The following is a 21,143-nucleotide window of genomic DNA, read 5'->3' as shown; positions in this document are numbered from 1 at the left end:
ATAGATCAATTTTTTTTTATGATGTAGAATTCTCGGTCGTTATTTTTTGGTACAACTCGATAAACCACGTATTAATGCAATAGTGTGCAAAGAATGTTAATCAAGTAAGCCAGATAAGTTATATGTAACAAACTCGTTCGGTAAAATATTGATAAAGGAATCGAATGTTAATCGTTTAATAAACACTTGCATAGTCTACCAATTATAACAATGTCATTTTTTTTATACGATTTAGTAAAAAAAAAATACTATTATGACGTGATTTGTTAGATAAATCAATAAATTTATTACCATATTTTTTTAATAAAATAAAATAATCTCTCTTTTTTATGGATGTGTAAAACGACAGCTCAGATTGAAACCAGGAATCGAATCTCCTACACCGACCATCAGAAAATAAAGGTTGCTAGCTAATATTCGAATCAGCGTATTTGAATCTTCCATCGGTGAGAAAAATGGCGTCCCAATCTTCGTCGGCTGATATGAGAAAGGGTAAGGAGAAGGAAAATGGCAAGCCCTTGGCCTCGGAGAAAGTTGAAATGCAGGCGGCGAAGATGAAGAAGGAAGGACTGGGATGGCTCAACTGGCTAACTGGTTGGTTTTATCTGGTTTACGAGATGCTGTTCCAGAGGATTCTAGCCAGCCATTTGCAGAACCCAATGCCCCTTCCTCCTATTAATGACCTCACCTTCATTGTTACAGGCTCCACCTCTGGGATCGGGAAAGAAATCGCTAGGTTATTCCTGTTTCAGAATGTTTTCTCTTATACGCATGCTTGCTTTATCTGTAATTGAGTGATCATTTGTTTGTAATGTGCTTTTACGAAATATGTTTCCGAGCTGGAGTAGAAAGACTATCAGCTCGAAAGTAGAAAGACTCCCGACACCTAAAATTTTTCTAAATGTGATTTGGACGCATGCTCGCTTATGAGCCCATCCCTTGAGAAACTGATGCTGCCGAAACTTTTGTGAAACTGAACCACTCTATAATTATGTGTGACGTGGAGCTGATGTGGGATAGCACGCCCTACCCGTGAGAAGTTGATGCCTAAAGCAGATGATTCCTTATGGATTTTACTTGACTCAGTATAAGTATGCATTTTATTGCATACCTTAACGTGAACTTGAGTTACACTGTCAACTTTGATGCGCTTTTCACCTTGTCGTCTCAACTAGAAAAGTTATTACGTTTGCGGTTCTCTCTTTTATGGCTCATCCTTGCCTAACACTGTAGTCAGTAAATTGCTGAAAAGTAATGTATGGAATTTCTGTCTTGCACCTGAAAACTTTAAATATGGCCGTAGTGACGAGTTTTGGTCTATTTATATAAGGATCTGATATCTTAATCTACAACAGGCAGTTGGCAGAGGCAGGGGCGCATGTTGTGATGGCAGTAAGAAATTCAAAAGCTGCTAATGAGTTGATAAAGAAATGGCAGGAAGAGTGGTTAGGAAGGGGTCTTACTCTTAATATGGAGGTACTTGATATACAAATCAACTCATAAATTTGGATAAAATGTTATGGTGAATCTACAAACATGTTATAAGGAACTTCAAATTTGCGGTTTAATATATGCTTGTGCATTCCATTTGACTATATTTCAACTTAACAAATATTATCTTTACTTATCTATTTTTCTTCTTATAAGATGATTGCAAGTAAATTTTGTAAAGTTTCATTGCAAAAAACTTTAACACATGCAATTTTAAAGGTCCTGGAACTTGATCTTCTTTCTCTGGACTCTGTTGTGAGATTCGCTGAAGCTTGGAATGCACGTTCAGCTCCTCTTCATGCTCTCATCAACAATGCTGGAATATTTTCCATTGGAGGTTCATATTTTAGTCTACTCTAAAATTACTACTTGACTATACTAGTTTTTCCCTTGTTGTTGGCAGTAATGAAGCTTATTTTGATTGTGCATTTATCCTTCTTGAATGACAATTTGCGTTGCCTCTTGTGTATGCATTGAGGTTAGATTTATTATTTTTAAATTTAACTCAAATGTGCTGTATCCAATTGTTTCCTGTGATTTTTTCGGTGCAAAGGAATACACATGTTCATTTGCTGATACTTTTCTTGTTACTTTTAAGCAAAGGAAATAGTAATCTATTTGATTGCATCCTGGTTGCTATATTTCTTTGGATCCAGAACCACAAAAATTTTCAAAGGACGGTTATGAAGAGCACTTGCAAGTGAACCATCTAGCTCCATCTCTGCTCTCAGTTTTGCTTTTGCCTTCACTCATTAGAGGCTCCCCTAGCCGCATTATTAATGTGAATTCTGTTGTAAGTTTTACAAGCACTCTATTCATATTATTGTTTCAGTATCATTAACTTGAATTTGTGACTTATCTTGTTTAAACCTATGAGGACTACTATAACGATTGCACATTATGGATTGCTAATATACTGTTTGAAAAAAACATTGGCTGCTCAGGCTGAGTGTAAATTGTTTGGTTGTTTGTAGATGCATTATGTAGGATTCGTGGATACAGAAGATATGAATGTTGCATCCGGCAAAAGAAAGTACACAAGTTTGGTGGGATACTCAAGCAGTAAACTAGCAGAGGTGTTCCCAGACGCTCATGTTAAACTTTAGCAGTTACTTTTTGGCTTTTGATGACATGCGAGTCTCATACTGACCTTATTTTCAATAGATTAGTTAACACCATTTTTAATTAAGAGTAGCTTCCATGTCTTAAGCCTATCATAATTTTACACTTCTAAAGTTAATGCTGTTGGTGGAGCTGAGTGGAGATGACTCTATTTTTCTGCTTTGGTTCTCTTTTGTGGTTCCTGTGAGAAGAATAAACTTGCAATTTTGATTGTCGCCTTAAAATGCTGGTTCAAGTCTCTTTAATAGTACCTTGATATTTGTGAATGCAGATCATGTTCAGCAGTATTCTCAATAAGAGACTTCCAGCTGAAGCTGGCATAAATGTTGTGTGTGTTTCTCCTGGAATTGTCCACACCAATGTCGTAAGTAACCAATCTGTACTAGGATTTTGACCAGTTAAGCAGTAAAATCGAATGTACTTATTCATTTAAAAGTGGTTTTTGTTTGTGAAACAAGTGTCAAATCACAGCTTTTGGACATAATTAGATATGTTTGGTTACTATTTCATTTCTGTGGTTGTTATCTGGCTTCACATGCTCCTGAAAACCATTGGGGTGAATAAAATTTTCCAAAGTTAATTCTACTCATAGCACACGTTAAAGTTTGAGTTGGTAAATGCAGGCTCGGGATCTTCCAAAGATTGTGCAAGCTGCGTATCATTTAATTCCGTATTTTATTTTCAGCCCAGAAGAAGGTACATCTTCTGAATTTTTATCATTTTCCAGTCGAGTTTTTTTTAATTTATTTATAATAGATGTCTAGGAGGAAAAGTCTAGTATATACTATATCAGGCCGCATCACCCATTTTGTATTTTTTTGATCGATGAGCGATGTCACTTGATGTATGTAAGATCACATAAACTGTTAAAAACTGTCTTAGCTCCTGTCCACTACATAGACAGTGCTTTGTGTGTCAGTTTGTTTTTTCCTCGTTACTCTCTTTGCCTTTAACATCTACTAAACAGCCGGTGAAAAACTAGTCATATTTTGTGGCCATTGCAGGCTCCAGAAGTGCACTTTTTGCTGCCACCGATCCTCAATTGCCAGATTACTGCGAGTCGCTGAAAGCAGAAGATTGGCCAGTCTGTGCTTTCATCTCTCAAGACTGCCGTCCTACAAATCCATCGGAAGAAGCACACGACATTGAAACATGTTATAAAGTTTGGGAGAAGACATTAGAGTTGATTGGGTTGCCGTCTGATGCAGTGGAGAAACTTATACAAGGGGAAGAAGTCGAGTGCAAATATGGAGCCTCCTAATAGGTTTTTGAATCCTTCAACTTTTGATTTGTTATCGATTCCTCCGACACCGGAGTTATCCACCTTGTTCAGGCTATCTTGAGATAGCACAGAACATGGAATTTCGTCATGTTCAATAGCTATGGATTGCCTGAATCCATCGAGCTTTCTCATGTTACTCTGCTTTCTTGGTTACCAAAAAACAAATAGTGCAGACTTTAGAATGTAGTTTCACGTATATATTGTAACGAAGATAGAAGACATTATAACATGAATTTTCTAACACGATATGACCAGGATTACGTATAAAAGATTGTGGATTTACTTAAATATATTATTTTTAGAAGATGTGTACACCTTATCGTTTATTCAAACATAATCCGGAAAAACGGTTGTCTGGACTTGGGTTTTGGTAACGTTGTCTTAAACTCTATATGTGACCAATTTATTTAGTTAGAAGTGGTGAAAATAAAAATAGAAGTGCAATGTTTGATTTCATCACTGAAAATTGGATTCAAACGTCACCCGTATATCACTTCTTTTTAATTTTACATGGGTTTGAGAAATAGAAAAATGTACTCCATCGTGAGAAACATACCCTACCCTGTTTAAATGCTGTCACACTTTCAGACCATTTCATGTATGAAAATCACTCAATTTCATGCATCGAGCGGACATCAATGCATGAATTGTTGAAGATTCGACAAGTACTTGGTCCCTTACATTTTATGTACAACTTGATTGGATTGTCGAAATTACACGTAGAATGACAAACACTAAACTCTCGAAGTGATAAAGATAATTTGATTCAATAACAAATCGAAGAACTCGAACATTAATCAACAAAGCCTATTGATATCGTTGGTATGCATATGTCTAAACCATTGAGCTGCAGCAAGAGCTCATTTTAATCAAGAAATGTTGATTTTGATGGTTCAAAATGTCCCGCCGTTTGCTTGTCTTCAGTACATGCTTCTGGTAATCTGAAGCTTAAACAAAACATCGCCTGCCGGAAAAAATAGAATCTTTAGAAACTATAATTTTGCATATGATATGATATCATGTCTACGGCTTTTACCTTGTTTGGGGCAACATCTCTTACACGGTAAAATATTGGATCTTGTATGTGAGCACCTAACGCCTTCTCTGCCTCCTAAGAAGAGGAATGAAAATAGCGTTAATTCACAGTTGGTCTAGGTGGAGCCGTGGAGGAAAAACTTTGATTTCTGAAATAGATAAGCGGAGGGAACATGGTCCCCACAGGAAGAAACTTACTGATAATATTGATTCATTTGTTTCATTTGATCGCATGAAGCAATAGCAGTGGATCCATGGAAGAGAACCTTTCCAGTACCTTCTCTCTATTAGATCTCTAAATACATCTGCAAAAGTGGGTCAACAATTTCCTTCACTTTCTCAAAGAAAAACCAAGCAAAGTGCAAAATTCAGATTTATATGAACAAAATTCAAGAATAAAATCATGTTCACAAAAATAAAGGTTAGGAGAATAGAAAACCAGATGAACATATATGTCAAAGGAAGAGAACATACAATCTTCAGGGATATGTTAATAGAGCTTCAATTTCATTATTATAACTAGTTAAAACTTCAATGACCGATATTAAGATATGACATGCTCAAATTGCCACTAAAACTCAAATAACCAAGCAAAAAGTGGAGTAGGAATATTGAAAAGTCACCAAGAAATTCCAAAGCAGAGGCAGGTAGGTTCATTATGACATGATCAATGTGCTCCCAGGCCTTTGAGTTGAATGGCTGAGAATCTCTCGTGCACTTGTTCAAACCTCTTTTCTTTTTATCAGGCACGTGAAAACCAGCACTAACAGCAACTCCATTTTCTGCAACAGAAATTAAAAAACCACATATGAAACAGAAATAACTACGATTTAATATCAAAGGCTATATGTTACACTAGCAGCAATATTCCATGGCAGTGATTCCAAGCTTTTCAACATTCAGTAACCCCTCCGCTTCAACCCATAATCATACCATACCTTCAAGAGAACTTTCAGGACGTCTTTTTGATTGGGCTAAATTAGCATCGTCCTTCACACATGATCGTTGAACACCTTCACATAAGATTAACTTCTGATCTGGTATATCTTGCATTCCACCTTAAATATCACCAAAAATAACATCAAAGTTCACTATCATATAACGCGAAACAGCCAACTAAGACACATACCACTGGGATAATTACTATCTTCTAACTTTGTCTGTCCATTTGTTTGCATCTCTTTGCCAGAAGTCTCCAAATTATCTGTATCAGATCCTAGACAACTCTCACTTGAAGGCACTTTCATCAGTGAAGATACAAATTTTCGTGCATCCAAATTGTATGCCTGGACAAGATTATCAACCTTGTTTTTTTCTGCATTGATCTTCAAATAACGAATGCTGTCTGGATTTAAGTCGTTTGCATACACACGGCATCCTTTTTGTGCAGCTGGTATAGTAAATGGACCAATACCGGCAAACATATCACAAATAATATCCCCAGTCTGGAACATTGAAATCAACCTCAAATGCTCATGTTCCAATCTAGAATTCCAATAAACCAAGCCATAGTCAAGCTTGAAAACTGCTCCGTGTTGCTTCACTTCAGTAACCATATTGCAGTCTCCAGCCAGTACTTCAAATTTCGGCACACGAAACTCATTTGTTATTGTTCCAACTTTATTAACAATGGTCTTGATTCGTGGATAATTTTTCTGGGAAATAAAAGAATTGTATGAAAAGGTGATCATTGTTCCCAGTCAGATCATTTTTCTATATTAGAGAATCTTATGACACAATTCTTAGCATTTTTTTCAACAAAACAAATCACTGGAGCAGTTCCCACTTCCCACAAGCCATTGAGATCAAATTCTAGATCTAAAATTATTAAAAATGTGTAGCCCCTCAAACAACTTCCTATTATCTAGTTTCATTTTCTAGCATTGGGTATCATTCAAATAGTCCACGAATAATTCTAGAATCTATCAGACAAGTTAAAATTTACTTCTTTTTAGATTCACACTTCTCAAAAAGATTATAAAGATAGAAAGGTAGGATTACAATTCAATTGCTCAACTTTTTCAAGCAATAGAGTTATCACAAAAGATTATTCAAAGTAGCAAACATATATCTGCATCTTGATTATATAGATCTCTCTCCAATTTCTACTTCAGCTATTTAAGACTTAAAATACAGTTTAATGTCATTCTGTATTGGACCCAAAGGTGTTTTCCAATTTAGCTAGCCCTTATTAACATTCCAGATGAATTCAATACGATTGAGAGACATCCTTCAAATTTGAGCCTGGCCTTAAAAATTTGAATTAATAAGCAATTAACTTTTCATTGAAGCAGGAAGTTGACACTCGATTAATTCAATCCAGATGTGCAAAGGCTGCAGTGACCCTTGTGTAAAGAAATAGCATTGGTGGCGCAAGTAAAGAAGAAGGTAAAAAAATCTGACTGCTGTACATTGAAGCATGTAAACATACATCATAAATAACTTTTGCTATAACATCCTTATATGGGAGTAGTTCATCTGTTATATTTAGGTGAGCAATGTGACCTGCACAGAAATCAGAAAGGTTGATCATTAATAGGAATCTGTGTGAAGAATATTAGCTGTAAACTGCAACATCCAATTAAAGTTAGGTCGCTAAACCACATTTGTTAACTTGGTAAGCCAGAAAAGAGAAAATTGAAACGCATGTGCAAATAAACTTAAAAAAAGGTCATTTCAAGCTTGAAAATAAAAGAATAAAAGGTTATCACAGAAAATAGACTTAACTATGGTTTCAAAAGATGAAGGTACTTCTACCCCAAGTGGCAAAATCTGCTTCAATACATAGTCTGTAACATAGAAATATAGATACAAAAAAATAAATAATTCATCTGTTTTAAAGCATGAGAAAATTGCAGTAGCTAGCTATAGCATATACTACAAGCTACCTGCACTCCAATATGAATAACCAAGAGTAAATGAATAAGGAACCACTTGAATTTCAAAGAGCTCTTTCAATTCATCAACTTTATGACTAGGGATTTCGGATAAATCTGCAAGCGAACTCAAAAGCAAATTCACATGACCAAGCAAGAATACAAGAACATAATATGTCAATCTTTAAAAACTGCATCAATAAAATAGGGTTCATACCAGGATTTTGAATTCTCTCCGCTAATATCATGTATCGATTTTTGTTGCAAGTTGGATCTTCCGTGATAGGTTTGATACGTGGCCTATCAAACAAATACCTGTTCAAGTGGAGAAAAAAAACATGTAACAAAGCTCTGCAGATGAATATCATCGAAATAACTTGAATTACGTAATGTACTTCAGTCCACACCCATTGAGGATTCGAGTGGCGAGCTTGCATTTTTCCCTCGGAATTTGAAGCGCCAACACATTGAAGCGTACATCAAATTTACTGTCGTCTAACATTCCCTCCTTCCCGAAGAAAGTTATTCTATTGATTATTCTTCTGACAAAAAAGCGCAAAAACTATTAAGTCTTGTGAGTATGGTGTCTTCTTAATATGAAATGTTCAGTTACATTGATGCTAACTAAAATAAAAATGTGTGTATTTTATTTTATTTAATTTTGCACCTCAATTATCAACTGATAATATTCAATTCAGCATATAATACCACTAAATCAACAAATAACATATAAATCATACATAGGTTCATCATATGTCATTGTCATACATCATGAAAATAACTGATCTCTACTTATATTAACCAGAAATTACTTATCGTGTAATCCTCAAAACATACTCGAAACAGGACTTGGAAATGTCAACTCAGACAAATTACCTGAATATTAATTTAAATGGTACTATTATCATATAAAATTCTAATAATCATTTAAATTCAATTAAATTTACAACTTCAACTATTTAGGCAATTTAAATTTCTAAAATTCCAATATCAATCAAAATGCTTAAAATTATTTCAAAATTAAATTGTCGTAAAATATTCTTTATACCTTTCAATGTTGCTAAACTAATATTCAAGCAACTAGTTTTCCTAAATCTCAAACATTCCATTTTCTTCCCAAAATCACAAAATACCTTGCAAACTTCATATATAACAATTCTAAGGCATCAAAACTACAAAACCTGAATCAACAGCACTATAAGTTCAAAATCCCAATTCTCTGTATGCTGAAATTCGAGACTCAAAAATGGAAGCTGAAATTTCGGATTGTGCCTCCAATAGCGCAAAACTTGAACCTACAATATTAACTCAACGAATAATTTATCAATATGAAGCTAATAATCAAGCTAAAAACAATTTAAGCCGAGGTGGAAAATTATCTCACCTAGGCAGCCTACACTCAGATTCAAAGGCTGGAAAATATTGAGTTTCACTTCTCAAACTCGAAGCCTGATCGGAAACCCGACCGGAGCTAGCGGCGATACTCGGCCGGAATCACGCCGGAGATGGCCGACGGCCTGTTCGAGAGTCGCAACAAAACTTCACAAAATTAGTATGGAAAGATAGCTCTCTTCGTTAGCTTTCCAAATCCGGAAGCGGTTTGAATTTTCGGCGACCGACAGCAGCGAACGAACGACTGGAAGAAAAATAAGTCACCGGAAAAATCTCGAAATACCCTTCAATGTCGGTACCAAAACGTAGCCATAGTCGTGAGCTTTCCGAATATCTGCTAGGTTCTGAAATTCGGCGACCGACGGCAGAGATATTGCTGATCAAAATTTCGAAAATGGTTGTGAATTTAAAACGAGGAATTCGCTGGTTGGAGAGTGAAAATCGTGCCAGAATCTCTTGATCTAATTGCCGTATAAAAAATGGTTGTACTATACATTGGTGCAAACTTTTAGCATCACTATTTTAATATTGTGTTCAATACCGGTCTATTTTATTTTATTTTATTTAATTTAATTAATTAATTAATGTATTTTAAAATTTTATTATATATTATATATAATATTATCTATAAACTAATATTTTTTAATATTTATTTTTTAAAACAAAATTACTTAATTTAATTATTTTAAATTTCTCGATTTAAAATAATTAATCTAATTTATTGTCATATACAATATAATTAACATCATGTTATTACATTTTGAGACCGGGCTTCTAGCCCAATGGTCTCACCCGTCGGATTAGCTGGTCTCCCATCCCGGGTTCGATCCCCCTCCCCTGCGTGAGTTGTAATAAAAAAAAAACAACAGATTTCATTCTCCACAACACACCTTATATATACATATATAAAATAGTCAAAACGTCTTTCATTGATAATGCATCATGAGCTCAGAGATAGTACATAAAAAAATCTTACAATAATTTGTTATAATCTTAAACAAATGATGTCATTTTTAATGTATTTTAGTTTCAAACTCCCAAATAACCTCTTCGGACCCTAGCCTAGTGTAATGTACCTTGACCAATAAAATTTTTCCTATTTCGAACTTGTTTATCCTTTCGATTTAGAATTTGAATAGGACTTCACAACATGAGATAGATTCGACTCATACTTCTACAATATAGATATATGAAACATGTATTGCACACAAGCTCTATGACAAGTTCAATCTATATGCTAGCAAATCGATCCTCTCAACAATTGTATACGGTTCAACGTAACTTTGCGCCTGAATCTCACACAATCCATCCCCAACTACGGTATTAGTGCGAACTATAATCAGAAGACATTAAAGACAGTAAAATAAAAACAAACACATCTTAACATTAGACATAATCAATATATAAATTATTAGCATACTGATTCACGAGGTTCTACTGTTGACAAAGAATCCGTGTTTGATTATAATTCATTAAATTCATTGATCAAAATTATTATGTAATTATGGAGAAAATTGTATTTTAATATTGTTCTTTGCGTTTTTTCAGAATTTATATTTTTAGTTATGTAACTTACTTTTTTTTTCGTTTTTCATTTTCGGTCTTTTTCATTGAAGTCTTACATATTCGCGAGAAATTGTTTATGTGACGGTTGTGGATGTTGACAAGGATTTTTGAGTGAAAAATTGAAATGAAACTCATTTTCGAACTAGACAATAAAGTCAAAAAAAGGAAACAATCCCAAGTACTACATAATATTCTAAACGTTCATGACAGAATTTCATATCAGCATTCACGAACATTACATGAACAATATTTCCAACAAACATAATGGACTTCGATAATAAATAAAAAAAGAATAAAAATACAACTTCACTTAGAATGCAAACAGTGTATACACAAGCCAGTAAAGGTCAAAGTAATGAGGATACATGCTCGTAAATAATATTTTCACAAATCCACACCTTGGCCTAATTCCATGCCATAATCTCCACTAACACGATCCAATTGCTCCTCCACTTCCTGCTGCTCTAAAGTCTCATACAACGGGCAATTCTTGGTCTCAGGCAGCCACAAGATAAAATATCCACTGATAATGGAAAGAACACCGAAAACAAGCAACGAAAGAGACGGACTTAATCTCCCCAACACAACCAGCAAAGGTGAAATCGAAGCCCCCAACATCAGTGCCTGCCTCAGCATGGAAACAGCGAAGTTCCTTACATTTGTTGGAAAAAGCTCTACACAATAGATATATAAAACATCAAATGCCGTTGAGGCGGCCATGAATCCTACCGCCTCAACCATCAGCTGTGGCAGACTCCCCTTCTTGTGCTCTCTGGTGGAGAAAAAGATGCAGGAAATGCACGAAATCCCGGCGAGAAAAGCCGAGCAAGAGAACAGGAGACGGCGATTGGTGAAGCTTAAAAGAACGCTGCCAATGAAAACAGCGGGGATCTCCATCATCGCGTTTATGGCAACGGTGAAGTAGAGATTGAAGTCGAGGTTCTCGACGTTTAGTTGGATCCCGTAGTACACGAACCCGACGCCAAAACCGGTTAGCATAACCATGGCCATTCTCTTCATAGCCCATTTGGTGCTCCACAGTTTCTTTATAGGGGAGGAGTTTCCTGGAACTTTTCCCATGCTTGACGGCTCTAAAATACAAATATTTTGAGGCAGTTCTCTCCCATTCATTCTTGCGTATCTTTTCAAGATTTCAAGAGCTTCTTCACTCCTACCCCTAACAACAAGCCACCTAGGAGACTCTGATACAAAAGGTACGAGTATAAATATCGAGTAAACAAGTGGGAGAAATGACATAATCTTGTACAAATTTCTCCAACATGTTCTTGTCGGGTAAGCAATCAAGGGAATTGAGAGAAACCCTGCTGCAAAGAAAAAGAAACCGTATTGGCCTACTTGGCCCCGCCATTTTCGGCCAACGGCCTCTGTCGATAGCACAAGGCAGCATATGCCGATGCCCGAACGAGAGAACCCATTTGCGAATCGGAGGACTGCATATATCCATATGTTTGGGGATGTGGAGGTGAGGAAGGTTGTTGCGGAGGTTAGAATACACGAAAGCAGCACTGCTCTTTTTCTTCCGAGGAAAGCATCTGCTAGGCGACCATACACAGCGGAGCCTGCATGTCACAGGATTCCACGAAGATGAGGCAAATCACTCCTTTTTTAAATAAAGAAATGATATCGTAGAATTAAGTAGAAACCTATTGAAGCTATGTTCCAATAAGAGAATAGTTTGAGAGAAGAGTGGACCTATGAGGGATCCAAGAAAGTAGAGTGACGCTGGAACGGCAGCAAGAAATCTGCGATCACAAACCAGTCCCCATTCAGCAATGGTGGAGCTTGCATTTCCGTTACTCCACTCCCAAGTCCCCGGCTTCAGCCCACAAACAGAATCCGTCCCTCCCCTCCGGCCACCGCCACCGCAGTTCGTCTCAATGCACCGCCAAGAATCCGGCTGCGCATCGGTGAATATCGTGACCAATGTGCTGTGGGAATCAAATATCCAAGCTATTGAAACCAAGAATACTTGCAGAAGCTGTGAAAACCCAAACGATCCCACGTGCTCTTCCACCACTTCATCCACTGTGAGCTGCAGCTTGTTTCCAGTTCCACACGGTACTACTTTTGAGCTCGGTTCTGTCACAAAGCTTTGTCTTTCTTCATCCATTTCTGTTTCGAGTTTGTTCTGGGGTGATAACGACAGCAGAATATGTAATTTACGTATGTATTTAATTTCCTCGGAATTACCCTTTCTTATATAGAATCAAAAGGAGATATTGCAGGGTAACGAATTGCACTTGTCTGTAGCAATTTCCACCTGCCTCGAGTTAGTGAAGTGTTGTTTGACGTGTTAATGCACTGAAGAAAAGTTGGGTTTTGTGATGCATTTAAGGTGGCAATCTGAGTAAGACACAATGGTAAGCTTTATTAATGAAAGTTTTGACTTTTTTCCCCTCAAATATATATATTAACTTGTTTAATTTCTCACACAAACTAAAAATATAGTTGAAAATTTCAATTATACAAAAAAAATATTTATCCTTATTTATTTAGTTAGTATTTTAATAGTATATAAAAGTTGTTTAAAGTAATTAATGCATTTAATGATAATCAAAAACTTGTGTGAGACGACCTCACGGGTCGTATTTTGTTAGACGAATATCTTATTTTGGTCATCCATGAAAAATATTTTTTTTTATGCTAATAATATGACTTTTTATTGTGAATATCAGTAGGGTTAACTTGTCATATAAAGATTCGTGATATCGTCTCACAAGAGACCTATTCTTAATGATATGGATATATTAATAAAATGATAGAATTATTCTCTATATATTTGGGATAAATAGAAAAATCAACATGCTATATTCCGATTAATTGCATAATCCATTAATTATTATTCATTAAACTCAGCTTAAAGTTTATGGGATTCCATGGGGTTCGTACGTGTTGATTACATTGGCAAACATATAACAAATGTAATGCATGCAAATTACACATGTAAAAACATGTCTCGTGTTGATGTCTGATATTCTAGTCTTTTCTCAACATGTAATGGATATGAATTTTTTTATATATATTAAAGTGCTTTTTCGTATGAATAAAATCTTAAGTGTGGGTTTTTATCGAAAAAAATTGTATTTTTATCATGTAATTTAATGTTTTTCATTATTTTGTTATCATCATCGATCAATTTACGATTTTAATTTTATAATTTGTATTTTTTAATTTTAATTTTTTTTTCCGTCAGATGTAGAATAATTAATTTTGATAAAAAAAAAATAGTCTCCATCATGCATGCTTAATACAAAACCACAATATATATTGATGGAGACTGACACCCGTTTTTATTGGCAAATAATAGTGTTCATCACCATGCACATTAGACTTCCCCAGGAACAGGAATATCCATGTCATATTCTATAATATATTGTCTTCCTTCGAGAAATTTGCCTTCAGTTCCCAACTGTCGATTTTTTTTATGTTCAGTTCCTGGGAACTTTTTTAGTATCACATTTCCACATGAAGTATACCACATTTTGTATGACATAGTACCACAATTTTGTGAATAGGGAATGAATCCAAAGAAATGTTTTGATTGGAGATTTTTCACCAACTTCCCATCTTCCTTGCACACAAATATATAATTAAATATAGAATAATCATGGTCACATTTCCACGATAAATCACTTATAATAATTATATAAGCAGCGACAGAGCCAAGGGGGTGGTGAGTGCGACTGTCTCTCAAATTTTTTATTTTTTATTTTTTATTTTTTATTTTGTTTTATAGACTTATAATTTAAAATTAATTATATATTTTTTTAATTATGTTTCTTTGATATTTGTTTTTGCCACACATGAAATTGTCTGATATCCATGTCTTGGGAAAAAATAACCTAAAGATATGCAACACATACTTTTCTATATAAAGTTCAAGAATTTACATGGAATTTGGGGGACTTCGGATTGATCCAAGAAGAATGGTGGGGATGACAATTTTCTTCACGTGTTCGAAGTCTCGCGAAGAAAACTCGAAACGAGGACGTAGATGTCCGTTTTTTTTTTTGGTTCAATTTTTTTTTTAAATTCTCGAAATAGTTCGAGATACTATCGTCATTTTGTTCCGAATATATTAAAATAATAAAAATTATTATTTTTATTAAAATTTTATTTATGAATACGGTCGATATATTTTTTATTTACATGCTTAAAAAAATTGGATCGATTATAAATTTTTATACATTAAATATTCATGTTTGTGAACAACATACAAAAAAATATTAATGACGTGATGGGATGAAAGAATGGCCATCCACGAACCCTAGCGAAGGCCTTTCCGGCTCCACCATGGATCGGAAAAAGAAAAGCGATGAGCAGCAGCAACAATTCCAGTTTTGCGAGGTCTGCAAACTAAATCACGATCAGGGTCGCCGCCATATATACTTCCCCAACCACAAGACCTCGCTCCGCCTGCTCCTCGCGCGCTTCCAATCTAGACTCTCCGGCGTCAGGTTCTTCCTCAGAACCCCAACCCCTGTACGTCCTGAACACGCGCAGACCAGCCGATTGTGGTGTGTCTTCTGTGATTGTGATGTTGTCGAGCTGGGGAGCCCCTTTGCATGGTTGGTAATTTGAGAATTGTGTGTACCTTCTGGCTCCGTCGATTTTCTTGTTTTCACTGTTCACGTGAACGCGTGGTGAGGTTTTTCAGTGGGAATGCGATCGAGCACTTGGCCAGCGGGGAGCATTGCAGGAGAGTGAAGAGGTTCATGGGGAAATATGGAGGTGGAATGGACCGTCTGGACTTGTTTTGTATTTCTGAGGCGGATTTTGATAAGGTATTTTGAGTCATAGTATAGGAGACGAGTTTCCGATTGGTTGGTTAGAACATCATTCATTGTTGTGTATATTGTAGTTCTCTGTCAGTGAATTTGAGGGAATATAAGTGTAGAATCACAAAGCAGCACCACTCGAATTGTTGAAATGTTGTAAAGTTATTGACTATTTTTCACAGTGGTTTTGAACTTTTTGAATTTTTTGTTTAAAGAACTCGACGAACATGATGTTTTCTTCCGATGCTTGTTCGGTTCCCGAACTTCCTTACGACAGCTAATTCAAACTCTGTTCTAAACCCCACTTTCAGCCCTATACTAACTGAAAAATTATCTAGAATAGTTGTTCTACTATCTTTTGTGCTGATTTCATTGTGTATAAGAGGTTCATTAGTAAGCAGTGAGATGTGTATCTAGCGTGCTGGAGTAATAGTTTGCTGGTTGATTATTTTTCGGGTTTGATGTTCCAATTTTGTATTATTGAAACTCACTAATAAATTGCGGGCTCTGAATTTTCTTCTTCGTGGTTGCTGCGAATAACTCTTTTGCTATCTTTTTTGTTATCTCAACCTTTTACTTTGTATATTTTTACTCTATCATGATAGTTAACACACTTACTTTGTTTCCCTGTACTTTCAGTGGGAGAAGAAATGCAAGTCATTGAAGACTGTAGCCGCCAAATCGGGGTCTGTTGGACCTGTCATTGGACCATTGAATAATATCCACAATGAACTGAACCCTGACAATGTTAATAGTTTTCTTAAAATAATATCAGTTCTCTTAATTTTAGCGTGACAAACAATGTTGTGCCTTTACAAAGATATACGAATGAAAGAGATCAAATATCCTGTTCAGAAATATCTTCTATGTCTGAGGTTGGTTCTTCTTCATGCTCGCTTGTGGATGCACGAGTGGGAGACATACCGGTCTTGAAGGTTTCAAAAGGTTATAGATTGCTCGTGTATGCACTTCAATAAAAAACATGGGCCCTGAACTTATGTGCATGCATTCCATTTATCACTGATTTGGTGCATTACTGTAGTTAGACAACTAATCTTATTGTCTGTACATTTTGTTAGGTTGCATGATCGACCAACGCTCCTTCAACTCTGTTCACAGGGAATGCCCATCTTATGGACCTTTTTGCAATGGTTCTGTAAGTTTTGCACTTTATAATATACTGTAGGATCATTACCTCTTGTTGTGATCTGTTGGATCTTCCCAGATCTTACTTACAATATTTTGTTCTGGCGAAGTTTTTTACTCTTATGCATCTATGTTGTATTCCAAAAGTGTGGATGAGTCACACTCAACTGTTCTATTTACTTGGAGAACTTATGCTAGTGTTGATTCTGGACATGTAGCTTATGTGAAGTCGGTGGTCTTTCAAATTAAGGGGCTTGTTTACATTCTTTTCGATTGATTTGGTGCAAATGGATGTTGTGGTTTTGAGAAGAACAAATCTGCCAAAAAGAGGTTGACCGTTTTGTTGTTCTGCTTTAGTGTCGTGGTATTTTTGTGTGTTTCTTTTCTAAATGATCGATTTTGTGAGGTTTGTTTTGTGATCATGACATTTTACTACTATGTTTTTTATTCTATATTATTAATATTATTATTATTATTTTGTTTCGTTTTACATTCTAAAACCACCTTAATTCTTTATTTTCATTTTTAATGAAGTGAGTTTTTGCTCACTTTTTAGAATTTGGTACGTTTTGTACTTCACACTCTCTCGTTTTGTACTTCACAGTCTCTTGTTAAGTAATGGATTTTTTCTTTTCTATAATATCGTAAATAACTGATCTCTTGAAGTGTTTGTTGGCTGTGTAATTAAGCAATTTGAACCCTTTTCTTGTTTTAGTTCATGATTCTTCTTTGCTTTTATTATATGCTTCCGTTTTCTGTTTTGGCAGTTGCACTGTCTGTTGAGGTTGTTTTGAGAATTTGATAACATGGAGGGTCATGTTACTAAATATGCATGATTTTGGTATTTTGAATTTGATAACACCATTGGTTATATAGCAGGTTCCCCCAGGATATCAATAGCTATAGGAGAGAGCAAAACTCAGGGTAATTTTGTATATTTTGTTAACGCATCTTCTTTCTCTGTTATATCTCTCAGTTTTACTTCAGATGTATCGGAGTAACCATTTGTAAATGCCTGTCTATAATCATGTTCCTTCCACATGGCCTCTTTCATTTGAATTCAGAATAGTACTGTCTTAAGTGAAGTTCACCTTTTCCTCTCGGCAGGTTATCTCACGCAAATTTCTCATATTCCTCATGAAGGCACTGATGGAAATGTTCACACTGGAGCACCTCCTCCATGGTTTGATGTATCGCAAGGCAATCAGCTTGATTCTACTCGGAGACCAGAACCGGGCAACCTTATATCTCCTAAAATAGGAAAGTCATCAAGATTGAACCCAAAACGAGTTGGAGCTGCTTGGGCTGAGAGAAGAAAGCTCGAGTTGGAATTGGAAAAAAGAGGGGAGCCTTTGATTGACACTTTCAATGCTAATTGGCTTCCTAATTTTGGTAGAGTTTGGCAAGCCGGGACCAGAAAGGAATCTAGAAAAGAGTTCCAAATGGAGAATACATTGTCCTACAAGGAAGATGTTGAATCAGAGAATCCCATGCCATTACAGCCGTACATCAGTAAAAAAATGGTAAATTTTGCATTCGTGCTCTGTCTCATCAATTCTAGGTTTGTTCACACACCTGAGCTGGATTTGTTCTGGATTTTTTGGTGTTCACACTATTTGCATCGCACCTATGCTTTTGTGGATTGGGGTCTGTCTGTTTGATAAATATTTCTTCATTTATCTTTTCTATACTGTTTTTGATGTGTCTTTGTCAGCAATAAACTTGTATAAAATTATTTTCTTCAACACGTAAATTTCATTAGAACAAGTACTTATAAAACGTTTTTTATGAAAGTGTTTTTAGAAAAATTTATATAATGTTTTAAAAATAAATGTGTATGAACAACTATTCTATAAAATGTTGTTTGGGTTGAAAAGTTTTTTGGACGACTATTTAAAAATATGATTTTATAGTTAAAAATAATTAAGATGTTTGAACAAATGTTCTATAAAAATCTTTTAGTTCTTGTTTAACCCGCTTTTTATTTTAAAAATATTAAAAACACTTCTCAGTTGTTCTTTGAAAATTATATTTGGAAAAAAAAAATTCAAAAACATTTTACAAAATCTTATACAAACTTATATTTAAATTTTGTTCACTTATAAAACGCTAAAAACGTTTTTAAAGTACTTGTCCAAATGGAGTCGTAGCTTTTCTCCTCTCTGTTTTTTTCCCTAAAATGCAGTTGGTTAGGGGGAATTGTGATAGCAAAATGCAGCGACTTTTTCTTCAAAGAGAGTACCAGGGAGCCAATCCCATTATTCAATTGGTTGTTGGCTAAACTCCTTCAGCATGTGCTACCAATCAATTCTATATTGCAGTTGAGTTAGAGAATTACGCCTGAATGCAGTGTGGAATGAAACATTATACGCTCAGATGAAGATTGTTTTGTGTCTGAAATCTTTAGGCTCGTTATCTTGTTTTTTTATCGCAGCGAAGAGACACGAGCTGAATGATGCATTTGACTTCATATTGGGGCACACATGGTGTCACTATCGCGATTACTTTTTCAAGTAGCCTTTTCTTCCCCCCACAAATTTTGGACAGGCAGAGGATGAAGTTATGAATGGCACAATGAGAAACGAGACTGTCAAGTCCGTCCTGGAATTGTATTTTGAGCATTGGTTTGGCCAATATAATGCTGGTAGTTGCTCCTTGAATATGGAAAATGATGATTATTTCAAGCGTTGATTAAATTGTTTCATTTCTTTGTACGTACTAAGTGGAAGGCTTTGATAGTTTGGTAACATGTGAATGTTATGTGAGATTCTATTTCTGGATACAAGCATTTGTTGTATGAATAGAAACATTCTGTTGAGGCCAATTCAAGTACTTGGACTGGTAAGCAATATTCTCCCATATTTTTTATGAAGAAAACGTAGTGATGGGTATCTTAGCAAATTGTGCATTTGTTTGTGAATCTTCTTGTAGATGGAGGATCTGACTGAACTCTCTCTTCGAAAAACTATATGTTTCATTAAACTAGATTAAATTGGCCCTCTATTCCTTTGATTTTTTTTCATTTATATAAAAGTTAAGGCCTCAAATAAATGGAATTGAGCCGAAACTACTTGTGTTTGGATGCTCAATCGAGTGTTGCTGAATTTTGTAAAAAACATTAATTGTTCTCAAATTGAGTTTTTGTGTAAATTTTTTGGTTCGAATTTAATTATGAGTCAAAATTAAGACGTAATTAACTAAATCGGAAAAATGTCACACTGTAGCAGTATCTCAAAGGTGTATCGAACTCATATGTTTTGATAAATATTAAGAAAATTTTTCATGTATTAATAAATGTTCACTTTTATATATACATTTGAAGTAGTAAATCTTGATCTTGGGATAATAACGGGACGAGTTTGATAAAATCTGAGACACGTCCCGTCCGACCTCGCCCCTCTGCACCCGTTAACCTTTTTTTTAAAAATACAAAATAAACATTTTAAAAATTAATTATTTAATTACTAATTTAAAAAAACAAAATGTCTAATTATATATTGACATATTAAATATTTTATAATAAAAAAAATCAACCTATTATAAAATAAAATTATTTATAAATTATGTATTTTTCATATAAAAAAATGTAATTATAGTATTAATAATATATATTTGCAGGTACGGCTAAATCGGGACCTGCTCCAGATCCACTTGGGATCTGTCTTTATCCCGTCTAAACCCGCTTCGACTGGACATATTTAATTTGAGCAAAAACTTATGTGAGACGATTTCACGAATTATATTTATGAGACAATCTAACATGAGACTCACTTTTGATTTGAGACGGAGTCCATTGTCATCCTTAAGTAAATCAGCCACAACCACACATAAATCTTTCCCTCATTTTATATATATATAAATAATTTGGTCAAAAATAGGAGATGCATTTGTGACCACACAATGAATCAGTGGAACTGTTACCAAGCAAAGCGAATCACAAGATCTGTCCCGCTGGCCTCAATGGGAGGATAAGATATTGTTGTTGTCTATTATTATTATTACAAAAAATTAATGTATATTTTCTTTGTCCTTGTTGGTTGGTTCACATCTTTCCTCCAATATTATAATAAACAATTCTTTGGCCTTACTTGGATCATTTGCCAGAAACGAAACTGCAGAAATTAAAGATATATAGAAAAATTTAAGATAGTCACGATTAGGACATATTTTTTTCTATTAAAAATAAAAATGTGGTCTATATTTAATTTATATAAACCAAGTAAATTGAATTATATAAACCAAATTATCTATGAATATTTCAGGATGAAAACTTAATATTATTTAATAGTTTCACATATATTCGATTTCGGAATAAATTCTCGACTTCGGTTTCGGTATTGGTTTCGATCTGAGCTTTTCATATACGAATAGGTATCTTGTGAGACGGTCTCACGAATAACGTGTCAATCCTACCGATATTCACAATTAAAAAAT

The 21,143-nt window shown here is 35.0% G+C and overlaps 4 protein-coding genes across 9 annotated transcripts; 2 read left to right on the top strand and 2 right to left on the bottom strand.

The window, feature by feature from the left end:
- Positions 1–359: 359 nt before the first annotated feature.
- LOC140829387 (dehydrogenase/reductase SDR family member FEY-like) lies at positions 360–4,138 on the top strand. The gene is made up of 8 exons (XM_073192578.1): positions 360–736; positions 1,356–1,476; positions 1,711–1,828; positions 2,148–2,284; positions 2,466–2,567; positions 2,885–2,977; positions 3,237–3,309; positions 3,618–4,138. Exons 1-8 carry the CDS (start codon positions 456–458, stop codon positions 3,872–3,874), a joined length of 1,182 nt encoding a protein of 393 aa, XP_073048679.1. The 5' UTR covers positions 360–455; the 3' UTR covers positions 3,875–4,138.
- On the bottom strand, positions 3,894–9,678 carry LOC140829385 (tRNA (guanine(37)-N(1))-methyltransferase 2). 6 transcript variants are annotated; one of them, XM_073192572.1, is made up of 13 exons: positions 9,191–9,678; positions 8,988–9,101; positions 8,202–8,348; positions 8,024–8,121; positions 7,819–7,923; positions 7,659–7,719; positions 7,362–7,437; positions 6,060–6,585; positions 5,869–5,988; positions 5,554–5,712; positions 5,129–5,235; positions 4,932–5,006; positions 3,894–4,859 (listed from the first exon to the last, which is right to left on the bottom strand). In XM_073192572.1, the coding sequence occupies exons 3-13, from the start codon at positions 8,306–8,308 to the stop codon at positions 4,761–4,763; spliced, it is 1,533 nt and encodes a 510-aa protein (XP_073048673.1). In that variant the 5' UTR covers positions 8,309–8,348; positions 8,988–9,101; positions 9,191–9,678; the 3' UTR covers positions 3,894–4,760. The 6 variants fall into 6 exon arrangements, with proteins under 6 accessions (XP_073048673.1, XP_073048677.1, XP_073048674.1 ...); XM_073192576.1 differs by having other exon boundaries at positions 8,214–8,348; XM_073192573.1 differs by having other exon boundaries at positions 8,202–8,345.
- A 1,393-nt stretch (positions 9,679–11,071) lies between these two features.
- On the bottom strand, positions 11,072–13,017 carry LOC140829979 (organic cation/carnitine transporter 1). The gene is made up of 2 exons (XM_073193261.1): positions 12,478–13,017; positions 11,072–12,344 (listed from the first exon to the last, which is right to left on the bottom strand). Exons 1-2 carry the CDS (start codon positions 12,893–12,895, stop codon positions 11,149–11,151), a joined length of 1,614 nt encoding a protein of 537 aa, XP_073049362.1. The 5' UTR covers positions 12,896–13,017; the 3' UTR covers positions 11,072–11,148.
- Positions 13,018–15,009: 1,992 nt separating this feature from the next.
- LOC140830342 (TITAN-like protein) lies at positions 15,010–19,533 on the top strand. The gene is given in 9 exon segments (XM_073193614.1): positions 15,010–15,353; positions 15,443–15,569; positions 16,203–16,323; positions 16,326–16,508; positions 16,643–16,746; positions 17,425–17,493; positions 17,546–17,633; positions 17,817–18,232; positions 19,144–19,533. Coding segments are annotated over 9 exon segments (1,452 nt in total). The 5' UTR covers positions 15,010–15,027; the 3' UTR covers positions 19,162–19,533.
- Positions 19,534–21,143: the final 1,610 nt, after the last annotated feature.

This window comes from Primulina eburnea, chromosome 4 (genome assembly GCF_022965805.1).
Source record: "Primulina eburnea isolate SZY01 chromosome 4, ASM2296580v1, whole genome shotgun sequence".
In the NCBI taxonomy this organism is placed as follows: Eukaryota; Viridiplantae; Streptophyta; class Magnoliopsida; order Lamiales; family Gesneriaceae; genus Primulina; species Primulina eburnea.
This window is presented reverse-complemented; position numbering and strand designations above follow the sequence as displayed.